Source organism: Anabrus simplex, chromosome 7 (genome assembly GCF_040414725.1).
Source record: "Anabrus simplex isolate iqAnaSimp1 chromosome 7, ASM4041472v1, whole genome shotgun sequence".
In the NCBI taxonomy this organism is placed as follows: Eukaryota; Metazoa; Arthropoda; class Insecta; order Orthoptera; family Tettigoniidae; genus Anabrus; species Anabrus simplex.
Genome location: NC_090271.1, coordinates 340,743,168 through 340,764,163, shown reverse-complemented (window position 1 = coordinate 340,764,163; position 20,996 = coordinate 340,743,168). Strand labels below are relative to the sequence as shown.

At 39.8% G+C, this 20,996-nt stretch overlaps 2 protein-coding genes across 2 annotated transcripts in view; one reads left to right on the top strand and one right to left on the bottom strand.

The window, feature by feature from the left end:
- Positions 1-20,996, top strand: part of LOC136877165 (uncharacterized) — a 753,414-nt gene that overhangs the window by 646,987 nt on the left and 85,431 nt on the right. Inside the window, exons 9-11 of the mRNA XM_067150977.2 lie at positions 3,251-3,476; positions 12,739-12,903; positions 20,591-20,744. Coding sequence (XP_067007078.2) covers positions 3,251-3,476; positions 12,739-12,903; positions 20,591-20,744 — 545 coding nt within the window. The remainder of the gene's footprint in view (positions 1-3,250; positions 3,477-12,738; positions 12,904-20,590; positions 20,745-20,996) is intronic.
- Positions 18,202-19,470, bottom strand: LOC137501517 (uncharacterized). The gene has a single exon (XM_068228578.1). It carries the CDS (start codon positions 19,468-19,470, stop codon positions 18,301-18,303), a length of 1,170 nt encoding a protein of 389 aa, XP_068084679.1. The 3' UTR covers positions 18,202-18,300.

Sequence of the window (20,996 nt, the reverse complement as noted above, 5' to 3'; positions counted from 1 at the left end):
GGAAAATTGGAGAAGGAAAAATGAAAGTGATGATGTTTGCAGATGACCTGTTAGTTTGGGAAGGAAGAGGATATCCAGGAACAGTTAGATGCTTGGGTAGAGGGGGTGGGACAATATGGAATGAAATTTAATGCCCAAAAGAGCGAGATAGTGATCAGAACTTGAAAGAAGGAGAGACCTACGAGAGGGATATTGCTTGTTGGGAAACAGCTGAGGAACGTAGAGTTTCAAGTACTTGGGAAGTATCATAGAGGAAAGTGGAAGAAATGATAAGGAAATAATCGAGTGTGGAAGACAAGCAGGAGCATTCCTGAAAAGTGTCCGAAGCCTGGTTTGGAGCAAGGCTGTCCCTCAGAGAAGCAAAAGGGTGATATACAGGATGTACTGACGTATGCAGCTGAGACTTGGCTGATGAGGCACAGAGCTGTGAATAGAACACAGGCAAGTGAAATGGAATTTCTGAGAAGCAGGATAGGAGTGACAAGATGGGATAAGATGAGAAATGAGAAGGTTGGAGATGTAGTAAAGAAGAGGCAGATGGTATGGACACATGAAGGGCAGAGGAAAGGATACCGAGGAGGATGCACCACCAAGAGACAGGTGGAAGAGAAGAGGAGAAGACTGGGCAAGAGTGACGAGAGAGAAGTGGTGGGAAGACAAGAGGAGATGATGATGATGGTGAAGAAAATGACCTGCTACATGAGGCAGTACGTCCATTGCTGTCTTCTCTGCTCGCATTCCAGGATTACATTCAGCGGATAATTTACTACCAGCTTTATGTCATAGATTCAAGTCTTGCGAACAGAATTTGTTGTGAAAATTCTATAAATTGCCAACGTTCAAAAATTCCATATGTATAGTTCCACCAGAATGTTACCTGCATCATCAGTTTCATTTTTATTCTTTGTTTCACTAAACAAGGCCACAGCGCCAGACAGATTGCTGAACAAACACACACCGTATGTCACACAACTTGTCCAAGAAAACAGTGTCAGAAAGGTTCTGATAGCTAACATCAACTAACAAAACTTGGCAATGTCTTCCACAACAAAATATGCTGTTAATAGGGTGTACGGTTACCCCTAACGGCCACACAGCGACGTGGCATGCTGTCTATCAGATCGTCCAAGAGCTCTTGTGGCAGTCGATCCCATTCCTCTGAAAGGGCAATGCGAAGGTCTTGCAGGGTCCTTGGTGGAGGCTGACGGGATGCAATTCGCCTCCCCAATGCATCCCAGGCATGTTCTATAGGATTTAGATTTGCGGACCTCGCTGGCCAGTCCATGCGATGAATGTCTTCCCCAGCCAGAAATTCATCCACCAGAGCAGCGCGGTGTGGTCGGTCATTATCGTCCATTCAGAGGAAGTCTGCACCAACCGCACCTCTGAAGAGTCGAACATGTGGTCTCGGTACCTCATCCCTGTATCTTTGAGCGTTAACAGTGTTCCTTTGACCGCCCATGAAGATGTGCAGGTCCATTCGGCCATTCAACATGATGCCGCTCCACACCACAACGCCACCACCACCATACTGGTCCCGTTCCACGATGTTCCTATGGTTGTATCGGCTACCCAGTTCTCTTCAGATTAATGTGCGACGGGAGTCATTCTGCAAACTGAAGCAGGATTCTTCTGTGAAGAGCACATGCCTCCATTCATTCATGGTCCAGTTTCGATGTTGACAGCTCCACAGTAAACATGCCCGTCTCTGTGCTCAAGTGAGCGGGACGCACACCACTGGACGTCGGGCAAACTGCCCTGCTATTCTGAGTCTCCGGTACATAGTTTGCTGGAAAACGCCATCCGTTGAGACGCCTGCAAGCTCCTCCGACAATTGTCTTGCAAGTGCACTCCGATTTTGTCGGGCAGTTAAGGCCAGATATCGGTCCTCTTGTGGGATGGTTACCCTTGGTCGACCTGGTACTGGCCTACGACTAACATCTCCTGTGTCACAAAATCGTCTCCAAAGCCTGGAAATGACACTTTGTGACACATTCAAGTATACGGCGACTTCAGTCTGTGTCTGGCCTGCTTCCAGGTGGCCGTGTATTCTACCCTGCAAAACGGTTCCAAATGGCGTCGTCGTGCCTTTATGTTGTCACGTTCACTACGAGGCTACACTCCGCACACTATAACAGGTCAAACACAACCGAGGGAATACGGGGCGCATGCACTGGCTGTGTTTACTTTGCGGTTACGCCGCTAGTCAAAGCAGGGAACACTCCTTTCCTACACAGAGCGAACACGTAAGGTTGGTAGGTGCATATGTCGTGCGATTTGCTGTCCATTTCCTGTTATCCTGCTTACTCGTAACTTATGCTTAACTTTTGGACACTAGCGTAGCTGTTGCTGTGACGGGCCACTGGTCTTTGTATTGTTTTACATACGACTTCACATATATATTATAGGCGCACTATCCTTGCTAACAACTGTCAGGCATTTAACAACAACAAAATAGTCCTCGTATTCGCACCTCGCTTATGCACATTCCGTTGCTTGCAGTTGAATCAAGCACAATTCTACCGGAGTTATGAAACCTCTGATGCTTTTATCATCAAGAAATATTGCAAGATTCAGTTTACTTCACACTAAGAAGAATAAACTACTATTTTTTTTGGAATTTCGTGCACAACACAAGAGAACATACTTGATGTCATTGTTTAAGATCGTAATGCGCTACGTTTTCCTGTACCACAGTTTGAGCTACAAACTCACAACAATCATAGTTACTAGTTTCAAAAGACAATTCAATGGGCTTTAACTTGTTTTTCAGTCACACCATTTGAAGCTCAATGATCATTGCACTATGTTTTTAAAGATTTTAACTAAACATAAAATAAAATTGTAACACTTGTACCTTTGTAAAGATTTAAAGCTGACAGTTTTTTTTTTAACTGAAGATGACCCATAAATAGGGTTGAAACTGGTATGAATTTTTTTGACATGACCTTTTAACCACCTCAAGAAGGTGTGAATATGTATTTAATAGGAGGATGAATAAAAACTTATATTGTTATAATTGAGCATTGTCAATACGGAATGAGGCTATAGCCGTTTCTCGTCACCAGGTTATTTTTCTCTCTTACCAATAGCAGTGATGTGCTCCACATTCAGTGAGTGTTGCAGTATTTTAGGGTGGTTGTCGAACTTTTTGATGTGTTCACAACAACTGATTCTTGTAGTCCATTGTTTTTCTTGTGTATTTTTTTGTTGAAGAATTCTGGTGCAAATATTTAAAAATTATTTTCAGGCTGTCCACAAGTTCCACTTTGAACCTAGCGATTACCGCAAATTGATGGATTTGTACGAAGCTGTTGGTGAAGAAAACCCTACTCGAGCTGCGTGTCAGTGGATGAGACAAAATGCGAAGAAGTGGAATCGGTGGGTACCCACCATTGATGAAAAAAACATTCTCTTTGTTGGAGGTATCTTCCCCCTTACTGGATCAGCATACACATCGAAAGGAATTGTCAGAGGTATGTGCTGGAGAATTGCTTCATAAATTTGTAAAAAAATAATATATTTAGAATTGTACTTTAAGAATACTGGGGCAGTGATAGAAATATCATATCAGAAAGGAGTAGTAGGTGAATACCGTAACCCACTTGTCCATGTTTCAGAACTAATGATCATTGTATACTTCAGAAGTTTGTAACTCTGATCAACAGGTTTTGTTAACTTGGTTTAAAATCACATTCCTGAAACTTCTATGACACGATGTGTCGTCTTCCTTGAGTCATTGTATAATTGTTCCATTGACATGGCGTATGGCTTTTAGTGCCAGGAGTGTCCGAGGACAGGTTCGGCTTGCCAGGTGCAGGTCTGATTTGAAGCTCGAAGGCAAACTGCATGTCGTGATGAGGATGAAATGATGATGAAAACGACACATACACCCAGCCCCCGTGCCAGCGGAATTAACCAATAATGGTTAAAATTCCCGACTCTACCGGAAATTGAACCCGGGATCCGTGTGACCCCATGGAGCCAGACATTGTTCCATTGAGCATAGCCAACTGATTTCGCTTCACAAACATTATTTAATATAGGATACACCACATTATTTCAGAAATTTCCAAATTTATACCAGTGATCCTTATTTTTCATCATCATCATCGTTGTCCATTTTGCCAGGTAGGGTGGTATAGAACTAGCCCTCTCCAGAGTTGTCTGTCTAGGTATTCTCCACTACGATATAATTACATCCTCTTTGGTTCATGTCATATCTTGGTAGGGCAATCTGTTTCTCCTGAGTCTTCCCAGTGGTCTCCTTCCTGCTGGGTCCTCTCCATGTATGCATGTGGTATTGTTGTGCTATGCATTCTTTTCGTATACCTGAGCCATTGATCTCAATCCCTCGTTGAGATTTCACGACTGCTAGTTCCGTAATGATAATTTCACTTGACATTGCTCTTTGAGGAATTGAATTTCACAAGGGTGTAGTTTACTAAGGTTTATCATGTTTCCAGGCTGTACATGATAATAATTTTGGTTCTGATACAGACAGAGCCCTGCATCCACATTCCATATCCGCAGATATGACAACTGTTTAACTATATTACACCGGAGATATTGAAACATAATACAGCAGGCCTGACCCCCTACAGTGACAGGTTTACTGTTTCGGGAATTTCCTCTTGCGACAACTATCAACTTATTGAACCGTTCCCTTTCAAAACCTTTGTTCCTCCCTTCCACTAATTGTGAGCAGGAGCCAGGTCTCGAGGCTCTTTATATATCATCATTCTCCCATACTGATGTCAAGGGTCACCTAACCAAAGTAAGAGTATACCTGAGTGAAAATCAATGAACTCCGCACGGCCATTTGCGAACACACTAACTTCGTGCAGGGCTGTACTCGTGGGCAGTAATCACTGTATTAATCTCTACAGCTTGCATCCATTGGCCACTCTGATTAAGACCTCTTTTTCTTCACCATCCTTTCTAGATACCACACTGGCTGGTAACTTGAACACATTCAAATTATTGTCCTTCAAGTTTTATGAGGCAACTAGTTCGTTTCTGGAGCAAATGAGTTAGTGACGTGGTTTGGGTCACGTAGATGTGAGCTTGCATTCAGGAAATTGTGAATTCGAATCCTGCTGTTGGCAGCCGTGATGATGTTTTTCCATGGTTTCCCATTTTAACTCCAGATTGTATGTTGCCACGGTTGCTTTATTCCTAATCCTAGCACTGTCCAATCCTGTAAGATCTTGGTTATGTCCACGTGACTTACAAATCCAAGAAAGAAAATTCAATCAATCAATTAGCCAATACTGATCTGCATTTAGGGCAGTCACTCTGGTGGCAGATGTGCTATCTGTTGTTTTCATAGCCTTTTCTTAAATGATTGCAAATAAATTGGAAATTTATTGAACATCTCCTTTCGTAAGTTATTCCAATTCTTAACTCCCCTTCCTATAAACAAATAGTTGCCCCTATTTGTTCTCTTGAATTCCAACTGTATCTTCATATTGTGATCTTTCCTACCTTTAAAGACACCACTCAAACTCATTTATCTACTAATGTCATTCCACGCCATCACTCCACTGACGTCCGACTCCATGGCTAAATGGATAGCATTATGCCCTTTGGTCACAGGGACCCCGGGTTCGATTCCCAGCGGGGTCGGGAATTATAACCATCATTGGTAAATTTCGTTGGCACAGGGGCTGGGTATAAGTGTCGTCTTCATCATTATTTCATCCCCATCACGACGGGCGTCAAATCAAAAAACGTGCACCTGGAGAGCCGAGCTTGTCCTCGGACACTCCCAGCTCTAAAACGATACATCGTTTCCATTTTTTTACTCCCCTGACAGCTTGGAACATACCACTTATGATATAGGGAACCTGAAATATTTGTCCCAAATGAGTAAATTTATAATACCAATATAAATGGTCCGTTATTAGACATTATAAATTTTCCATATAGGGCCAGGCAGGCATCAATTTTTGGAAATGAGACCAAGTCTCTCATAGTGCATTTGCACTGCCGGTGGCTCCAAGTAGCCTACGCAGTGGCCTCCACGGTATGCACTAGCCATGCGTCTTGGCGGGCGTGCGATTTACCAACTGATGAGCCCAACTTAGCACACGGGGGTGAAACGCTGGCAACCAGGAATGAGTTTGCTGGAAAATTTATGATGTCCAATAACGAACCATTTATATTGGTATTATTTATTTATTTATTTATTTATTTATTTATTTATTTATCGTATGGCATATACATGAACAGTACAATAAATTACAGGTTTATATCTACATTATTTACATAGGTAATCGCCTGTGGCGTCGCCAGGAAAAATTCACTTGTTTCTCCATTGAAACGTCTCAGTGGGCATTCTTGCGTGATGTGCTTCACAGTTTGCCTCTCAGCACCGCAGTCGCAGCAGGATGATGACTTTTTCTTCCATTTATACAGAAAATCTGCACACACACCATGGTTAGTCCGGATCCGGTTTAACTTGGACCATACTTTCCGCGGTTGTTCAAAGCCAGGTACCTTCTGTGTAATGCATGGCATATTTAAGGATTCTGCTGAAGCAAATTGTCTCCATTCATTAGACGATCTCTCAGTCAGATATCTTATTGTATTCATTCATCAAAGCAATGCATCTACGGAGGTGGGGTGAAGGAATATGGCTTAGTACGGGCAACCATTGAATTGGAGTTGATCTGATTGTGCCAGTGATCATTCTCATTGTGTCATTTAACTTAGCGTCTATTCTCTTCACATGAGGACACGGGGGCACAATACTCCGCAGTAGAGCTGAGCAGCGTAGAGTAATTGCACTTGCACCCCAAGAAGAACCACACAGTTTTCGAATTATGTTGTTACGTGTCTGAATCTTGGCAGCGCTCTTTCGCAGATGTTCTTGGAATGACAGTGTTCTGTCGAGTGTAACACATTGTGGCAGAGGAGAGTGTTATCGAAGTATACTTTGAGGTCCCTTGAAGCCATTCGGTTGTTCAGAAACTTCTGTTTTACTCATACTTGGTTGAAGTCTCCATTTTCGAAGGTATTTTCCTAAAACAGAGAGATCTTTTGTCAATGTTTCCTCTGTCTGCTCGAAGCATAGGTCTTTAGTGGCAAGAGCCCAGTCATCTGCATACCCAAATTTCCTGGATCTTGTGGTTGGTATATCTGAGATATATAAACTGAACAAGAGTGGGGCTAGCACAGAACCTTGCGGGAGTCCATTATTTAGTTTGCTGGGTTTGCTGATTTCATCCCCCAAGACTACACGAAATGTTCTGTCACTCAGCATGTTATTTATAAGATGAGCCAGACTCCTACATGGAATCACTTTAAGGAGTTTGCTGATTACACCTTCTCTCCATACTGTGTCATAAGCTGCCTTTAAGTCAATAAATGCTACTGAAGTCTTTAGTCTTTGCTGGAATCCTGCTCCAATGAAGGTTGTTAGTGACAAGACTTGGTCAGTACAGCTTCTTTGTGGCTTGAATCCTACTTGTTCAATAGGGATCGTTTCCAACACTTTTGTAGCAATTCTAATCAAGATTAGCCTTTCAAGTAATTTTTAGCATACACTAAGCAATGGTATTGGTCTATAGCTCTCTGGTGCATCATTAGGCTTTCCTGGCTTTAGGATTGCAATTATCTCACTCATGTTAAATAAGCGAGGTAGATTACCTGTTCTTAGAATGTAGGTTAGAAACCTAGATAACCATAATTTCGTATTTGCTCTACAATTAATTAGAAACTCGGGATGAATACCATCAAATGCCGTTGCTTTACCAGTTTTTAAGTCTTTTAAAGCTGCCTCAATATCTTTCGCACTAAATGGTCTAGTATATTTCGAATCAGGGGGCTTGTGAACTTAAGACTGGATAATAGTTTTTTGATGTTCCTTGTATGATTTCTGTCTCTCGGTGATCTAGACATATCAACTATATGAGCTGCAATTTTGTTTGGAGTGACTGCAGAACTTTTACGAAAGATGGGAGTGGCCCCACCAAGCTTCCGTAACAGTGACCATGCCTTTCTGCTCGATTCTCTGAAATTCATAGATGTTACAGTTTCAGCCCATATTTCTCTTCGAGCATTATCTAGAATATGAAGCAGTTCTTCCCCGATTTCTTGTTCACCGCTAGCAAGGAATTGTTGGTATAACTTCTCAGTTGCATCAGTCCAGCCAGGAATATATTCCTTCCTATAGCCTCTAGGGATGAATTTTTTTGCTGTGGCAATTACAGCACCCACAAATCTCTCATAATTGTTACTTGTTGGTGGTATCCATCTAACATATTTATCAAGGTCACACGAGAACGCTTTCCTGAAGTTCCATCGTGGACGAGGATAAGAAGTTACCAGGGGTATTTGCATTCCAACTTCAAGACATATAGGTCGATGTTGACTATGTGGGAAATCTTGAAGTACTTTCCGTGTTGTGAGCAGAGGTTGATTATTCTGATCACTGGAAACAAAACATAGGTCTGGGTTGTATTCCTGTTTCCATACAGCAGATCTAAATGTTTGTCTATCTTTTGCATCAAATACAAGATGAATATTATGTTCCTCAGCCCAGTTCATGAGAGTTCCTCCATTAGTATCAGTGGCACTACATTTCCATTCTTCATGGTGTCCGTTGAAGTCACCCACATAGATGGCTGGATGGTCTTGTACCTGAATCATCTGGGAGGGTCATGGTGAAGGTGGAGATGTTTATGATGGTGACTTTGATGACAACTGTATGTATGTCGCATTTTGAGCTAGCTGCGAGCAATGAGGCATTTTCAATAGTACTACGCACATACGTAGCTGTACCTTATGCATGGTGATATGTTGTACCTACGATATCATATCCCGATATCAGCCCTGTTATTTATAATTGGTGTTCATACGTAGCCTGTGTTTCATGAATGGCAACCACATCGATTTTTCCATCTCGTAGGATTCTTGTCAAGTATTGGCATTTGGATTTGCTTATGCCTTCTATATTTAGATGAAGGACTTTAAGTGTAGGCCCGAAAGTCTTTGCCTGTTGGTTCTGAAAAGAATCGTTTGAATGATATTTCATTTTCATGTAAAATAGCCAGGAGATCACTAGGATAGTCTGGCAGCCTGATCGCTGTTGCTCGCTTAGCACCACCCAGGGAGCACGTGTAGGGTACTTTTAGGTTGAAACCTATGGACGTGAGCAACTCCACTCCCCTTATATTGGTATTACATACCCTTAGTCGAGCAGCTCGTCTCGTTTGTCCCAAATCTTCACAGCCCAAACTTTTCAACTTTTTAAGTAACTCTTTTTTCGGAAATCACCCAGTTTCCTGTTTGCCAGTGAATACTGATTTCAGAAACTATAGTTGAGTGGATAATATTCAAGCTGAACGTTCACCAGCTCTCCTTAGTTTGATTGCCTCACACAAATACTGGGACAATTTTTACCCTCTTAGTGCCAGATCCAAATCATCAGAATATACCTGAAATGCCAGACTTGCAGCATTTGTTGGTTCTCATTTAAAAGGGCTAATAGTCCTCCCATTTTACGGGAAAACTGTGCAACCCTATGCCTGACTTTCCTGCAGTATAGGAAGCTGGGGTACAAAACATACCAGCAGTTAGTTGCACCTTAGAATTGTACCAGAAGGTGTGTGTGACTGTTGCTTGGCTATTGTTGTGTATATTGCTTATGTATTAAATAAATGACTACCAGGAGAGTTGGTCATGCGGTTAGGAGCGCGCAGCTGTGAGCTTGCATCCGGGAGATAGTGGGTTCGAACCCCACTATCGGCAGCCCTGAAGATGGTTTTCCATGGTTTCCCATTTACACACCAGGCAGATGCTGGGGCTGTACCTTAATTATGGCCACGGCCGCTTCCTTCCCATCCCTAGCCCTTCCCTATCTCTGTCTGTGTCGGTGTGACGTAAAACAACTGCGGTATAAAAAAATAAAATAACATGATTGTTAATTGAAGTATATGTTGAACAGAAAATGTATTTAGTCAGATGTTACATAAAGAAAGGACACCTATAGAAGATGTGTTGGGAGATTTGCCTGTAAATATCCTGAGACTAACATTCCTACTAAATCTTGTACAGTAGAAGTCTGCTATAACGAGTACGGCATATAACGAGAACCCCGTTGTAACGATAACTTTCGTCCGTCCCTTCTAAATTCCTATATTAAACTGTGTATTGTCCTTCGGTTACAGCGAGAACCCTATCACTGACGCATCTGTTATTACGAGCGATTATACGCGCTCAATTTTTTCCGTTGCCGATATTTATGCACCCAGTCATTATACTGCATGCGGTCGATCATCTTCAGTACCGTATCGTTTTCTCGCTATACCCACCAGCGAGCTCTCTCGTCGACATTCGAAGGCAATGTCGGAGTCGATTAGTAATACCTGTCGACTGCTCTTCCGCGAGTAAAATTAAAGAGAAGAGCATGTTTTCATAATAAATGCGTAAATAGCGTGTCCGACAGCCGTTGTTAACTCGTTAAAGACAAACGCTGGATAAACGATCGCTTAATTTAAATGCTAAATTCCACATTTAAGTAAGAATGAGATAGGCCTACACCTCAGAGTGCATCATTGATAACGAGGCTCGCTTATATTTTCTCGCGTCCGTTAAATTTATAGCGAGAAGGTTATAATTTCTCTACTTCCGCTTGAAGTATGTTATAGTACAGATAAGTTAGGATATGTGACGCTATTTGAATAACAAAACTGAAACGTTTGCCACAAAATGCAATCGATCATCTTTGGTTCACAGTATAGTTTTCACGCTATGTGTATTTGCGAGCTCTCATCAATATTCGAAGGCGATATTGGGGTCGATTAATAATACCCGTCGACTGCTGTTCTCAAAAGAAAATTCAAAATGAAAGAGGATAAGACGTTTTCGTAATAAATGCTTAAATAACGTGGCCGATAACAGTTAACTAGTTAAAAATAAAGGCTGTAGTAAACGATCTCTTAATTTTAATGGTATACCATATACTGAAATTAAGCAAGAAAGTGATACACCTCAGGATATGGCAGGGTATTATCATTGATTTCAGAGGATAGTTTATATTTTCTCGCATCTAGTTAAATTTCGGAAAGCTATTCCCATGTCAATTCTTAGCGAGGAGGTTATCATTTCTCTACATGCGTTTCAGATAGGTTTCCATGGTACGTATACGGTTAGGTTAAGTGATGCTGTTTGGAAAGGAAAACTTTAATGTTTGCCACGGAAGCCTCTGGAGTGATACTGTATTTCTTCAAATCCAAGACGACGTTTTTTCTCAGAATCTCGTGTGAAAAATCAAGGGTCGTTTTGCGTTCGTGGCCTGATAGTAATGAACACCACTGGCAACTACCCCAGTAACCCGCGCGCGCACACAAAACTTGTTGATGATAAACGATCGCCTCTTTATCATAGGCCTACATCGCTAGCTACGGCGACCGGTTGTACAGTGCCTATGTGTAACGTCACTCGATCTCGGAAAATAGTGAAGAGAGAATGATATTCTATTATCCTCTACAAAAACGTTTATCAAATCTGCAGAATGGCATCAAAACACGCAAGCCACGGCTATGAGTAGCAGAGTTATAACGCGTCTGCTGTACCTGACGCTTAGTAAAATTAAGTTTTATAGACAGCAGGAATATTTTTCGTGATGGATTGTCATATTGTAAAGATACATGGAACAGTTATTGCCGGAAAATTTTCAACGGGTTCTCGTCGATGTTATGATGCCAATTTTAAGTTAATGGCTATTAAACACTCGGAAATGTATAATAATTGTGCAGCCGCAAGAAAATACGGCATAGGTCTAATTAAAACCCATCCGCAACAAGGATGCTTTAAAGAAGTTGAATGTGAAATTGTGAGGTATGTGCACAAAAATGCATGGGTGGAACTGCCATACCGCGGCGTAATAAACTGGTTTGTTGGCTTTCAACGTCCGCGATTAAGACCTATACATCGCTATCCACTGAAGTTGGCTGAATCTGGCAAGCAAGACGTCCGTGTAGTGGCAGTCAGTTATATCTGACGCTGAGTGAAAGTATGGTAGCAGTTTTATAGTAAGCAAGAATATTTTCCTGATGGATCGTCGTATTGTAGAGACGCGTGGAATGTGTATTGCCGGCAAATTTTCAACGAGTTCCCTTCGATATTATGATGCCAATTTTAAGTTAATGGTTATTAAACTCGCTGAAATAAAGCATAATTTTACAGCCTCAAAAAATACGGCATAACTAAAGCCAATGTTTGGCGTCTACAGTCTAAAAATGCGTACTGTATAAAAATGACATGATTTTACAAAGCACTTTTTAAGCCTGATTACATATTTTTGAAGGAAAAAGTGGGAGTTGTCTTTGATTTGGAGAAATATGGTAATATTTATTTTTCAGAATGAAATTAAACACACACTTTCACGTAGTATCGGATTTCGAAAAACAACAAACAAGTAAGCCGCAGTGTGGATATTATCCGTGAATACTTCAATTTCGAACAAACTGATTCATACTGAATTTAATGTGTATGGGGTTTTTCTCGACTTTTACAAAAAAATTGGATATAATGACAGTCCGCTATAGCGAGTAAATTTTTTGCCATTATGAATTCTCGCTATAACGGACTTCTACTGTATTTTGAACTTAAAGAGAAAGAATCAAACACTCATGAATTTCATCACACATTATTGTTTTGTTTAATGACTCGGCCAGTCACGAACAACCTTGAAGTTTTAATGCATTATTCATTTTCTCTTTCTTGCAGCCGCTCAGATGGCTCTGGAAGCCGTCAATACCAACGACTCCGTTCTTCGAGACTACAGACTGGAGCTTAAAGTTGACAATGGCCAGTGTGAAGCAGATGTTGTCATGAAGACATTCATAGACTACATCACATACAACCTGTACCAGAAATTAGTGGGAATATTAGGTGGGTGCAGTTTTTGAACTTCCATCAGTCTTGGTTCATTATCAGTGGGGGTGTTGATTGTTAACAAGTTTGTTTTGTATTTTGTAACATTTGTGCATTTGTAATTTAGTATTTAATAGAGCTTGAGTTTACTCTGATAAATAGTAAATGTCTTATGACACTACTAATGTAAAATTACAATCTGCTTGCATACATAAATACATTATCATTATAAATCGTTACACGTTTGAGCGTTCAGTCTGCAAGCCTCTGTGAATTTACTAAACGTCGCCACAACCCTCTATTTGCAACTAGTGTTGTGGCCACATTTAGTTCTATAGGTCTTATCTTTAAATCGTTAGAAACCGAGTATAACCATCGTCGTCTTGGTCTCCCTCTACTTCTTTTACCCTCCATAGCAGAATCCATTATTCTCCTAGGTAACCTATCCTCCTCCATTCGCCTCACATGACCCCACCATCGAAGCCGGTTTATGCATACAGCTTCATCCATCGAGTTCATTCCTAAATTAGCCTTTATCTCCTCATTCCGAGTACCCTCCTGCCATTGTTCCTACCTGTTTGTACCAGCAGTCATTCTCGCTACTTTCATGTCTGTTACTTCTAAGTTATGAATAAGATATCCTGAGTCCACCCAGTTTTCGCTCCCGTAAAGCAAAGTTGGTCTGAAAACAGACCGATGTAAAGATAGTTTCGTCTGGGAGCTGACTTCCTTCTTACAGAATACTGTTGATCACAACTGCGAGCTCACTGCATTAGCTTTACTACACCTTGATTCAATCTCACTTACTATATTACCATCCTGGGAGAACACACAACTTAAATACTTGAAATTATCGACCTGTTCTAGCTTTGTATCACCAATCTGACATTCAATTCTGTTGAATTTCTTACCTACTGACATCAGTTTAGTCTTTGAGAGGCTAATTTTCACACCATACTCATTGCACCTAATTTCAAGTTCCAAGATATTAGACTGCAGGCTTTTGCCACAATCTGCCATTAAGACCGAGTCGTCAGCATAGGCCAAACTGCTTACTACATTTCCACCTAACTGAATCCCTCCCTGCCACTTTATACCTTTCAGCAGATGATCCATGTAAACTACGAACAGCAAAGGTGAAAGAATACAGCCTTGTCTCACCACTGTAAGTATCCTGAACCAAGAACTCATTCTACCATCAATTATCACTGAAGCCCAATTGTCAGCATAAATTTCTTTGATTGATTTTAATAAGGTATGGTGAACATAATTATATTCCCTCGTTACCCTGTCATATCCTTTCTCTAGATCTACGAAACATAAACACAACTGCCTATTCCTCTCGTAGCATTTTTCAATTACCTGGCGCATACTGAAAAATCTGATCCTGACAGCCTCTCTGTGGTCTGAAACCACACTGGTTTTCATCCAACTTCCTCTCAACGACTGATCGCACCCTCCCTTCCAAGATGCCAGTGAATACTTTGCCTGGTATACTAATCAGTGAGATACCTCAATAGTTGTTGCAATTCTTCCTGTTCCCTTGCTTATAGATAGGTGCAATTACTGCTTTTGTCCAATCTGAAGGTACCTTACCAACACTCCACGCTAATTTTACTACTCTCTGAAGCCATTTCATCCCTACCTTCCCACTATACTTCACCATTTCAGGTCTAATTTCATCTATTCCTGCTGCCTTATGACAATGGAGTTTATTTACAATCCTTTCCACTTCCTCAAGCGTAATTTCACTGACATTATTTTCCTCCTCCCCATGAGCTTGGTTGGTTACGACACCACATCGAAGCTTTTCAGAATATTTCCTCCTCCGGCCCAGTGATTTTCTGGGATCTACAAAGTTCACTAGGGGAAAGTTTTGCAATGTGAGTGAACGCTTTAAACTTTTTCAAAATAATTTCCACCACACTCAATACACTTCTACATATGTCGAAACCAGTCACTGAACCAACTCTGCCACTTTTCTTCGGTTACGTTTTGACACGGTTGATCCCATGCTGCCAGAAGCTCCTTGTCCGATACAAAACGCCACCCTTTCAGCTTCATCTTCACTTCTAGGAAGAGTGTGAAGTGACATGGAGGGTGATCAAGCACAGTCAACCCTGATCTGGCAAGAAAATCCATTGTTACATTAGCACGATGTGCTGGAGCATTGTCATGATGCAAGAGCCAAGTGTTGAGCCGTGACCTTGGACGGAGCAGCTTGAGAGCTTGGATGACCTGAGATATTTTAGAGATATTTTTTTTAGAGATATTTTATTTTTCCACCATCAAGTACAGAAAATGTACACTAGGTATTGTCAGTATAAATAAAAATAATCTATATACAATATCTTAGTAATTATGCCTGAGTCATTAGAAAAATTATTTTAGCTACCTATATTAGGTCAGTTTTTGAAATACCACATTCTAGATACTCTTCTACACTATAAAATGCCTTTTTCCTTAAGAATTGTGACAGTACCTTGTTAAATGCACTATTGTCTAATGTTCGAATAGGTAGTGGAAGCTTATTGTACATCTTGAGCTGTTGATAACAGTGGCTGTTTGTGCTTTTACTAAGCCTAGAGTAAGGAGTATCCAGATCATTCTTGTATCTTGTGTCGTGCATGTGAACTGTAGATCTTTCTTTAAATTTGGAAAGATTCTCTTTCACATGCATAATATTTGTAAGAATATATAAACAGGGAACTGTCATAATTTTTAGGCTCACAAAGGAAGTTTTACAGGAGTCTCTAAATTCTAATCCAGCAATTAGACGGACTGCCTTTTTCTGCCATATAAATACATTATTTGATGTGGGACAATTTCCCCATAACCTGATCCCATACAGTATATGAGGGTGAAAGAAAGCATGATAGGATGCAAGTAGCATATCCCGACTGATGCAGGTTTTCAGTTTCCGCAACAGATACCACACCCTGGATAATCTCTTACAGAGTTCTGACGTATGTATTTCCCAAGTAAGTCTTGTATCTATATGTAGGCCTAATAATTTAACAGAATTACGGCAGCCATTATTTACAGTGTGATCCAAGGTAAATATGATATTTTCTGTTTTAGTGACGTTAATAGTTAATTTATTGTGATGAAACCAGTTTTCAGCAATTTTAACAGATGTGCTGACTTGGTTTTGTAGTGTTGTGATATCAACATTACTGTTTACGAAAGTTGTATCATCAGCATATAGAACTGATGTGCAGGGAACATTACATGCTAGGTCATTGATATAGACCAAAAACAGGAAAGGTCCCAAAGCAGACCCTTGTGGGACACCTGCTTTAACCGTTTCCATACCAGATTTTTTATCACTTATTACCACCATCTGTCTCCTTTGATGGAGATAGGATGCCATTAATTTCAGTTCATGACCCCTTACTCCATAATAACCAAGCTTGTGAATTAGGATTTCATGCGAGACACAATCAAAAGCTTTCGTCAGGTCAATTAATGTAGCACCTGTGACTGTTTTATTCTCAAAATTATTTAATATGTCTTTGATGACACATTCAACTGCTTTTATCGTTGAATGACCCTTCCTAAATCCAAACTGTTTGTTGTAAAGCAAATTATTTCTGAAAAAGTACTCGTCGAGTTGTATAAATATACAGGATTCAATAATTTTGCTCAGAATGGGTACTATTGTTATAGGGCGGTAATTTGATGGGCACATTCTATCCCCCTTTTTAAAGATAGGTATCACTTTAGACATCTTTAAACACTCAGGAAAAACACATTGTCTAAGCATTAAATTTATTAAAAATGTCAATGGCATTAATATCATGTCAATAACTGCTTTGATTGTATTGTTAGAGAGACCATAAATGTCTTGGGTACTAGATGAATTCAAATTTGTGACAATACTTCTGACTGTTTGCAGATTTACTTCCACCCACCTAAAATCATTATTCAATACATTTGAGGGAAGATCAAAGTTATGCAACCAGTCTGAGAAATTATGTTTACTTGCATCGCCATCTGATGAAAAGCTATTATCCTGATCACATGTGCTTTCATGTGCATTGATAAAATACCTATTACACTGATCAGGTTCTAGAGGAATCACATCTTTGTTATTTAAAGGATGACTAGCACTTCTTATGATAGACCATGCAGCTTTGCACTTATTGTTCGCACTTTGGATATACCTGTCATTTGCTGCAAGTTTAGCCTCATGTATATGTTTTTTATATAATTTCCTGTAGTTTTTGAATATTTCTTTATCCTCTAAATTATTATTTAATTTATACTTATTATAATAAGCTAACATAATGCTACGCATTTTACCCAAATTAGGCGTAAACCAGTTTTTAACTCTATTTCTTGGTTTAGAGCTGTTGGCCTTTATAGTTACAACTTTTTCAGGGAAGGCTGAATTAAAATATATAATTATCGTGTTAATGAAATAAGAAAATGCAAGGTTGACATCATTCATGGCATAAAGGCTAGTCCAGTCTGTTCTTATTAATTTGTCTTGTAATTCATTAACCCCTTTAATTGATATGACACGTCTGATGCATTTTAATTCTTTTGATGACTCGATAACTCTTCTCTTACAGTTAACTTTAAATTCAACCCAAATACCACCATGGTCTGACAATACATCTTGTCCTAGAAATGAACATTTGTAAAATGATTTATGTACATTGGTTACAACATTATCTAGGCATGCATTATTTCTTGTGGGTTCACCATGTGTACAATATAAGTCATGCGATCTTAACATATTAAGGAAGTTTTGAGTATTTTGTGATACCTCTAAGATATTTACATTAAAGTCACCAGCTATAGCAATCTTTTGATCATATTTACAAGTTAAATAAGAAATCAACTTCTCTAACTGTGATATAAATAATTTTATGTTGGTGTTAGGGGCACGATACACAGATACTACAACAAAATCATATTCACACAATCTAATAGCTACTGATTCACATAGGTTATTAATGCAAAAGGAGGAAACATCTACTACTTCAAATTTAAGTGATTTCTTAACATATATTGCAGCTCCACCATGTGTTGGTGGGAAGTCTCTAGTAAAAATACTTCCTAATTCAAAATCATGAGGTATATATAGATTGGTCTCGTCTCTAGTCAGCCAGTGCTCATTTACACACAAAACATCAGTAGGCATTTTATTGAGTATTACATCTAATTCATCCAGTTTATTTCTAATTGACTGTAAGTTAATGTGAAAAATAACTATGTTGCTCATGATTGCTACTGGTTCACTGATTTTAGTGAACTGATGAGAACCTAACCTAGACTGTCTACCTTGCACATTAATACTATTCTCCAATACAGTTTTAAAAGTACCTAACCTGTCTAGACTACCATAAGCATTAATATCATTCCTTGACTCTAACACAACAGACCGACCTACATCGGTCACTTTCTCTAGTTTTTTAGAGGAATAGGAGAAGTTTTACACTCGACATCTTTAATTGCATTAGCAAACTCTAATATACTATTTACAACATACCTTTTTCCCAACCTATTTAGGTGCAGACCATGCCAGGTATGAAATCTTCTTCCTAAATTACTTATATCTACATATTTTACATTCTTGAAGTGCCTACATATTTTCAAAAGTTCTTCATTGACCTTGTTTACCTCCTTGTTAACACAAGACCATGCCGGAAGATCGTGTCTATGAGGAACCGAAAATACCACAACATTGGTGTGATGCAACTCTTGGAGTCTTGATCTGAGGGAAGATATCATTCCCCTTGTGTTATTTCTTCCCACGTCGTTAGTCCCTGCTAGATAAACAGCAACCCCCGTAGCTCCTAAATGTTCACAGTATTTTTTACTTTCTGAGGTTATGTCATTAAAATTTGCACCAGGCTTAATCACAGCAGAAACATCATGCTTGCTGTTTCTAATTAATTCTGAAGCAATATTCCTCCCCTGACTATCGGCAAAAAGTCTTATCTTCACAGATTTTCGCGAGGTTTTGCAACTTGGTTTTACAATATTCTTGTTACTTTCACTTCGAACATCCAACAAATTTACTTCAGAGCTGTTATCTACAGATTCATGTGTGCCACTTGCAAGGGGTTCAAACCTATTCTTTAAAACAGGAAAGTGACAATCGTCCTTTATCTGCTTTTTGAAGCCCGCGTATTTTACCGGCACCGATTCCCATCGTCTACAGTTTTTAGGCCTAACTGTTTCAGTTCGCACAGGTTCATAATTCAAATCCAACTCGAACTCTAATCCACAGTTCAAATATTTACACTCCATCACATTAATCTTATCCTTAAGTGCGTCATTTTCAGCTTTAAGTTCCTCAATGTCATTTCGCAAAATATTGATAATTTCCAACGCATTTTCATACTCTCGATCTTTAGATTTCGAGCCGCCATCACCGATAACAATATTCGTAACGCACTGATCACAAAACCAGTCTTCAATTGCATTAAATTTTTCCTCCCTGGACCTCTTCCCGCACTTAAAATGCCACCAACGATCGCACAATTTACACAGGATGCCGTTTTTAACTGTTTTACGGCATTTACCGCACTTATCATCAAGTTTTACACTTACTTTCTCGGGAGTAGACATAACCGTGTTCACAATACCGGTGCCTAAACTCAGCTGACTAGTCTCGCTAAGTACCACTTAGTGAAGAATACTCCAATCAACCTTTTCTTCATCGACCTTGACTTTCGCACAGTCACAAGAGTACCCTCATCTTCAAACAGCCACACCTTGTTCTGGGATTTTGTTGGGACATCGTAATAATAAAGCCAAGTTTCGTCACCTGTAACGATGCAATTGACGTTATGCGAAGTCCCGTTTTCAAACTGTTTTAGCATTTTTTGGCACCATTTCACTTGATGTGACCTTTGTTCTTCTGAAAGTGAATGGGGCACCCAAAGGGAACAAACCTAAGATGGAGATGGTCGTGTGGAATTGAACAAATAGCTGGTGCAGGGATGTGGAGTGTCTTCTACCTGCCGATATGTCAACCGCCTCTCTTGCTGCAACAATTTCCTCACAGCTTCAATGTTTTCCTCAGTCACTGATTCAGACGGTCGCCCAGAACGAGGATCATCTTCAGCCCCAAAATTGCATGAAGTATAATAAAATTATTCATTTATTTTAAATTGATATAGGCTTTTTAAAGCATAATATGGAAGAAGAGAATAAATCTTTATTAAATCGGAACCATAAAAAGAAAATATACAAAATTAACGGAAGCCATGTTGATGAATGAGTGACACTGATACCTGTCATATATATTGTAGTGCTGCAGGCAGTCCAAGAGTGCACAGACTCTTTGGTTGAAGTTTCCAGAACATAAATAGGTTTATTATAAAGGAATTAGTTTCATATTTATATTCCATTTCAAATAAATTTTGTACTTTGAGTAGATTTTGTGTTCAACAATCTTTTGAAACTCATTAAAAAGTAGTTCAGAGTCATTAAAAATTGAAAATGCATAAGTATGAGCTTTTATACATTTTTTTAGTAGTATCGATATTCCATAATATCATAAACTAATTAATATGATAATGATTGGTAGCAGATTGTTCCGGTCATAAAAACCCGCCACGACAGATTCGTCTCGCCTAATACCCGACCCCGTAGGGAAACAGGACAAGGGTTGGACAAACAAACATTGGTAGCAGATTGTTCAGTTACGACATGACCTCATGAGAATTGTGTATCCATCTTTCAGGTCCAGCTTGTTCAAACACAGTGGAGCCTCTAGCAGGAATTACGAGGCATTTCAAGACGGTGGTCATAAGCTACAGCGCTGAAGGTTCAAGTTTTTCAGACCGAAGCAAATACCCCTATTTTTTCCGGACTATCGGAGAAAACAGGCAGTACACGTAAGTTTTTCTAGTGTATTCAGATGCACTTATACAGTTAATCAGTCACTTCACGTTGCAGAGAGCCTTTTAACCCTAGAACTGGCAGCTGTTTGGACCCTGCTGTTGTGGCACTGTCGAATATTCAACATGTTCGTATTTCAACACTTCTTCAACAGATGCCATTATAGTTTACTTTTATCATTCCCGACGTCCAGAGCAGCCGTGATTTCAACCTCCTTGGGCGCAGTTTTCGACCGAGCGCCATATGCT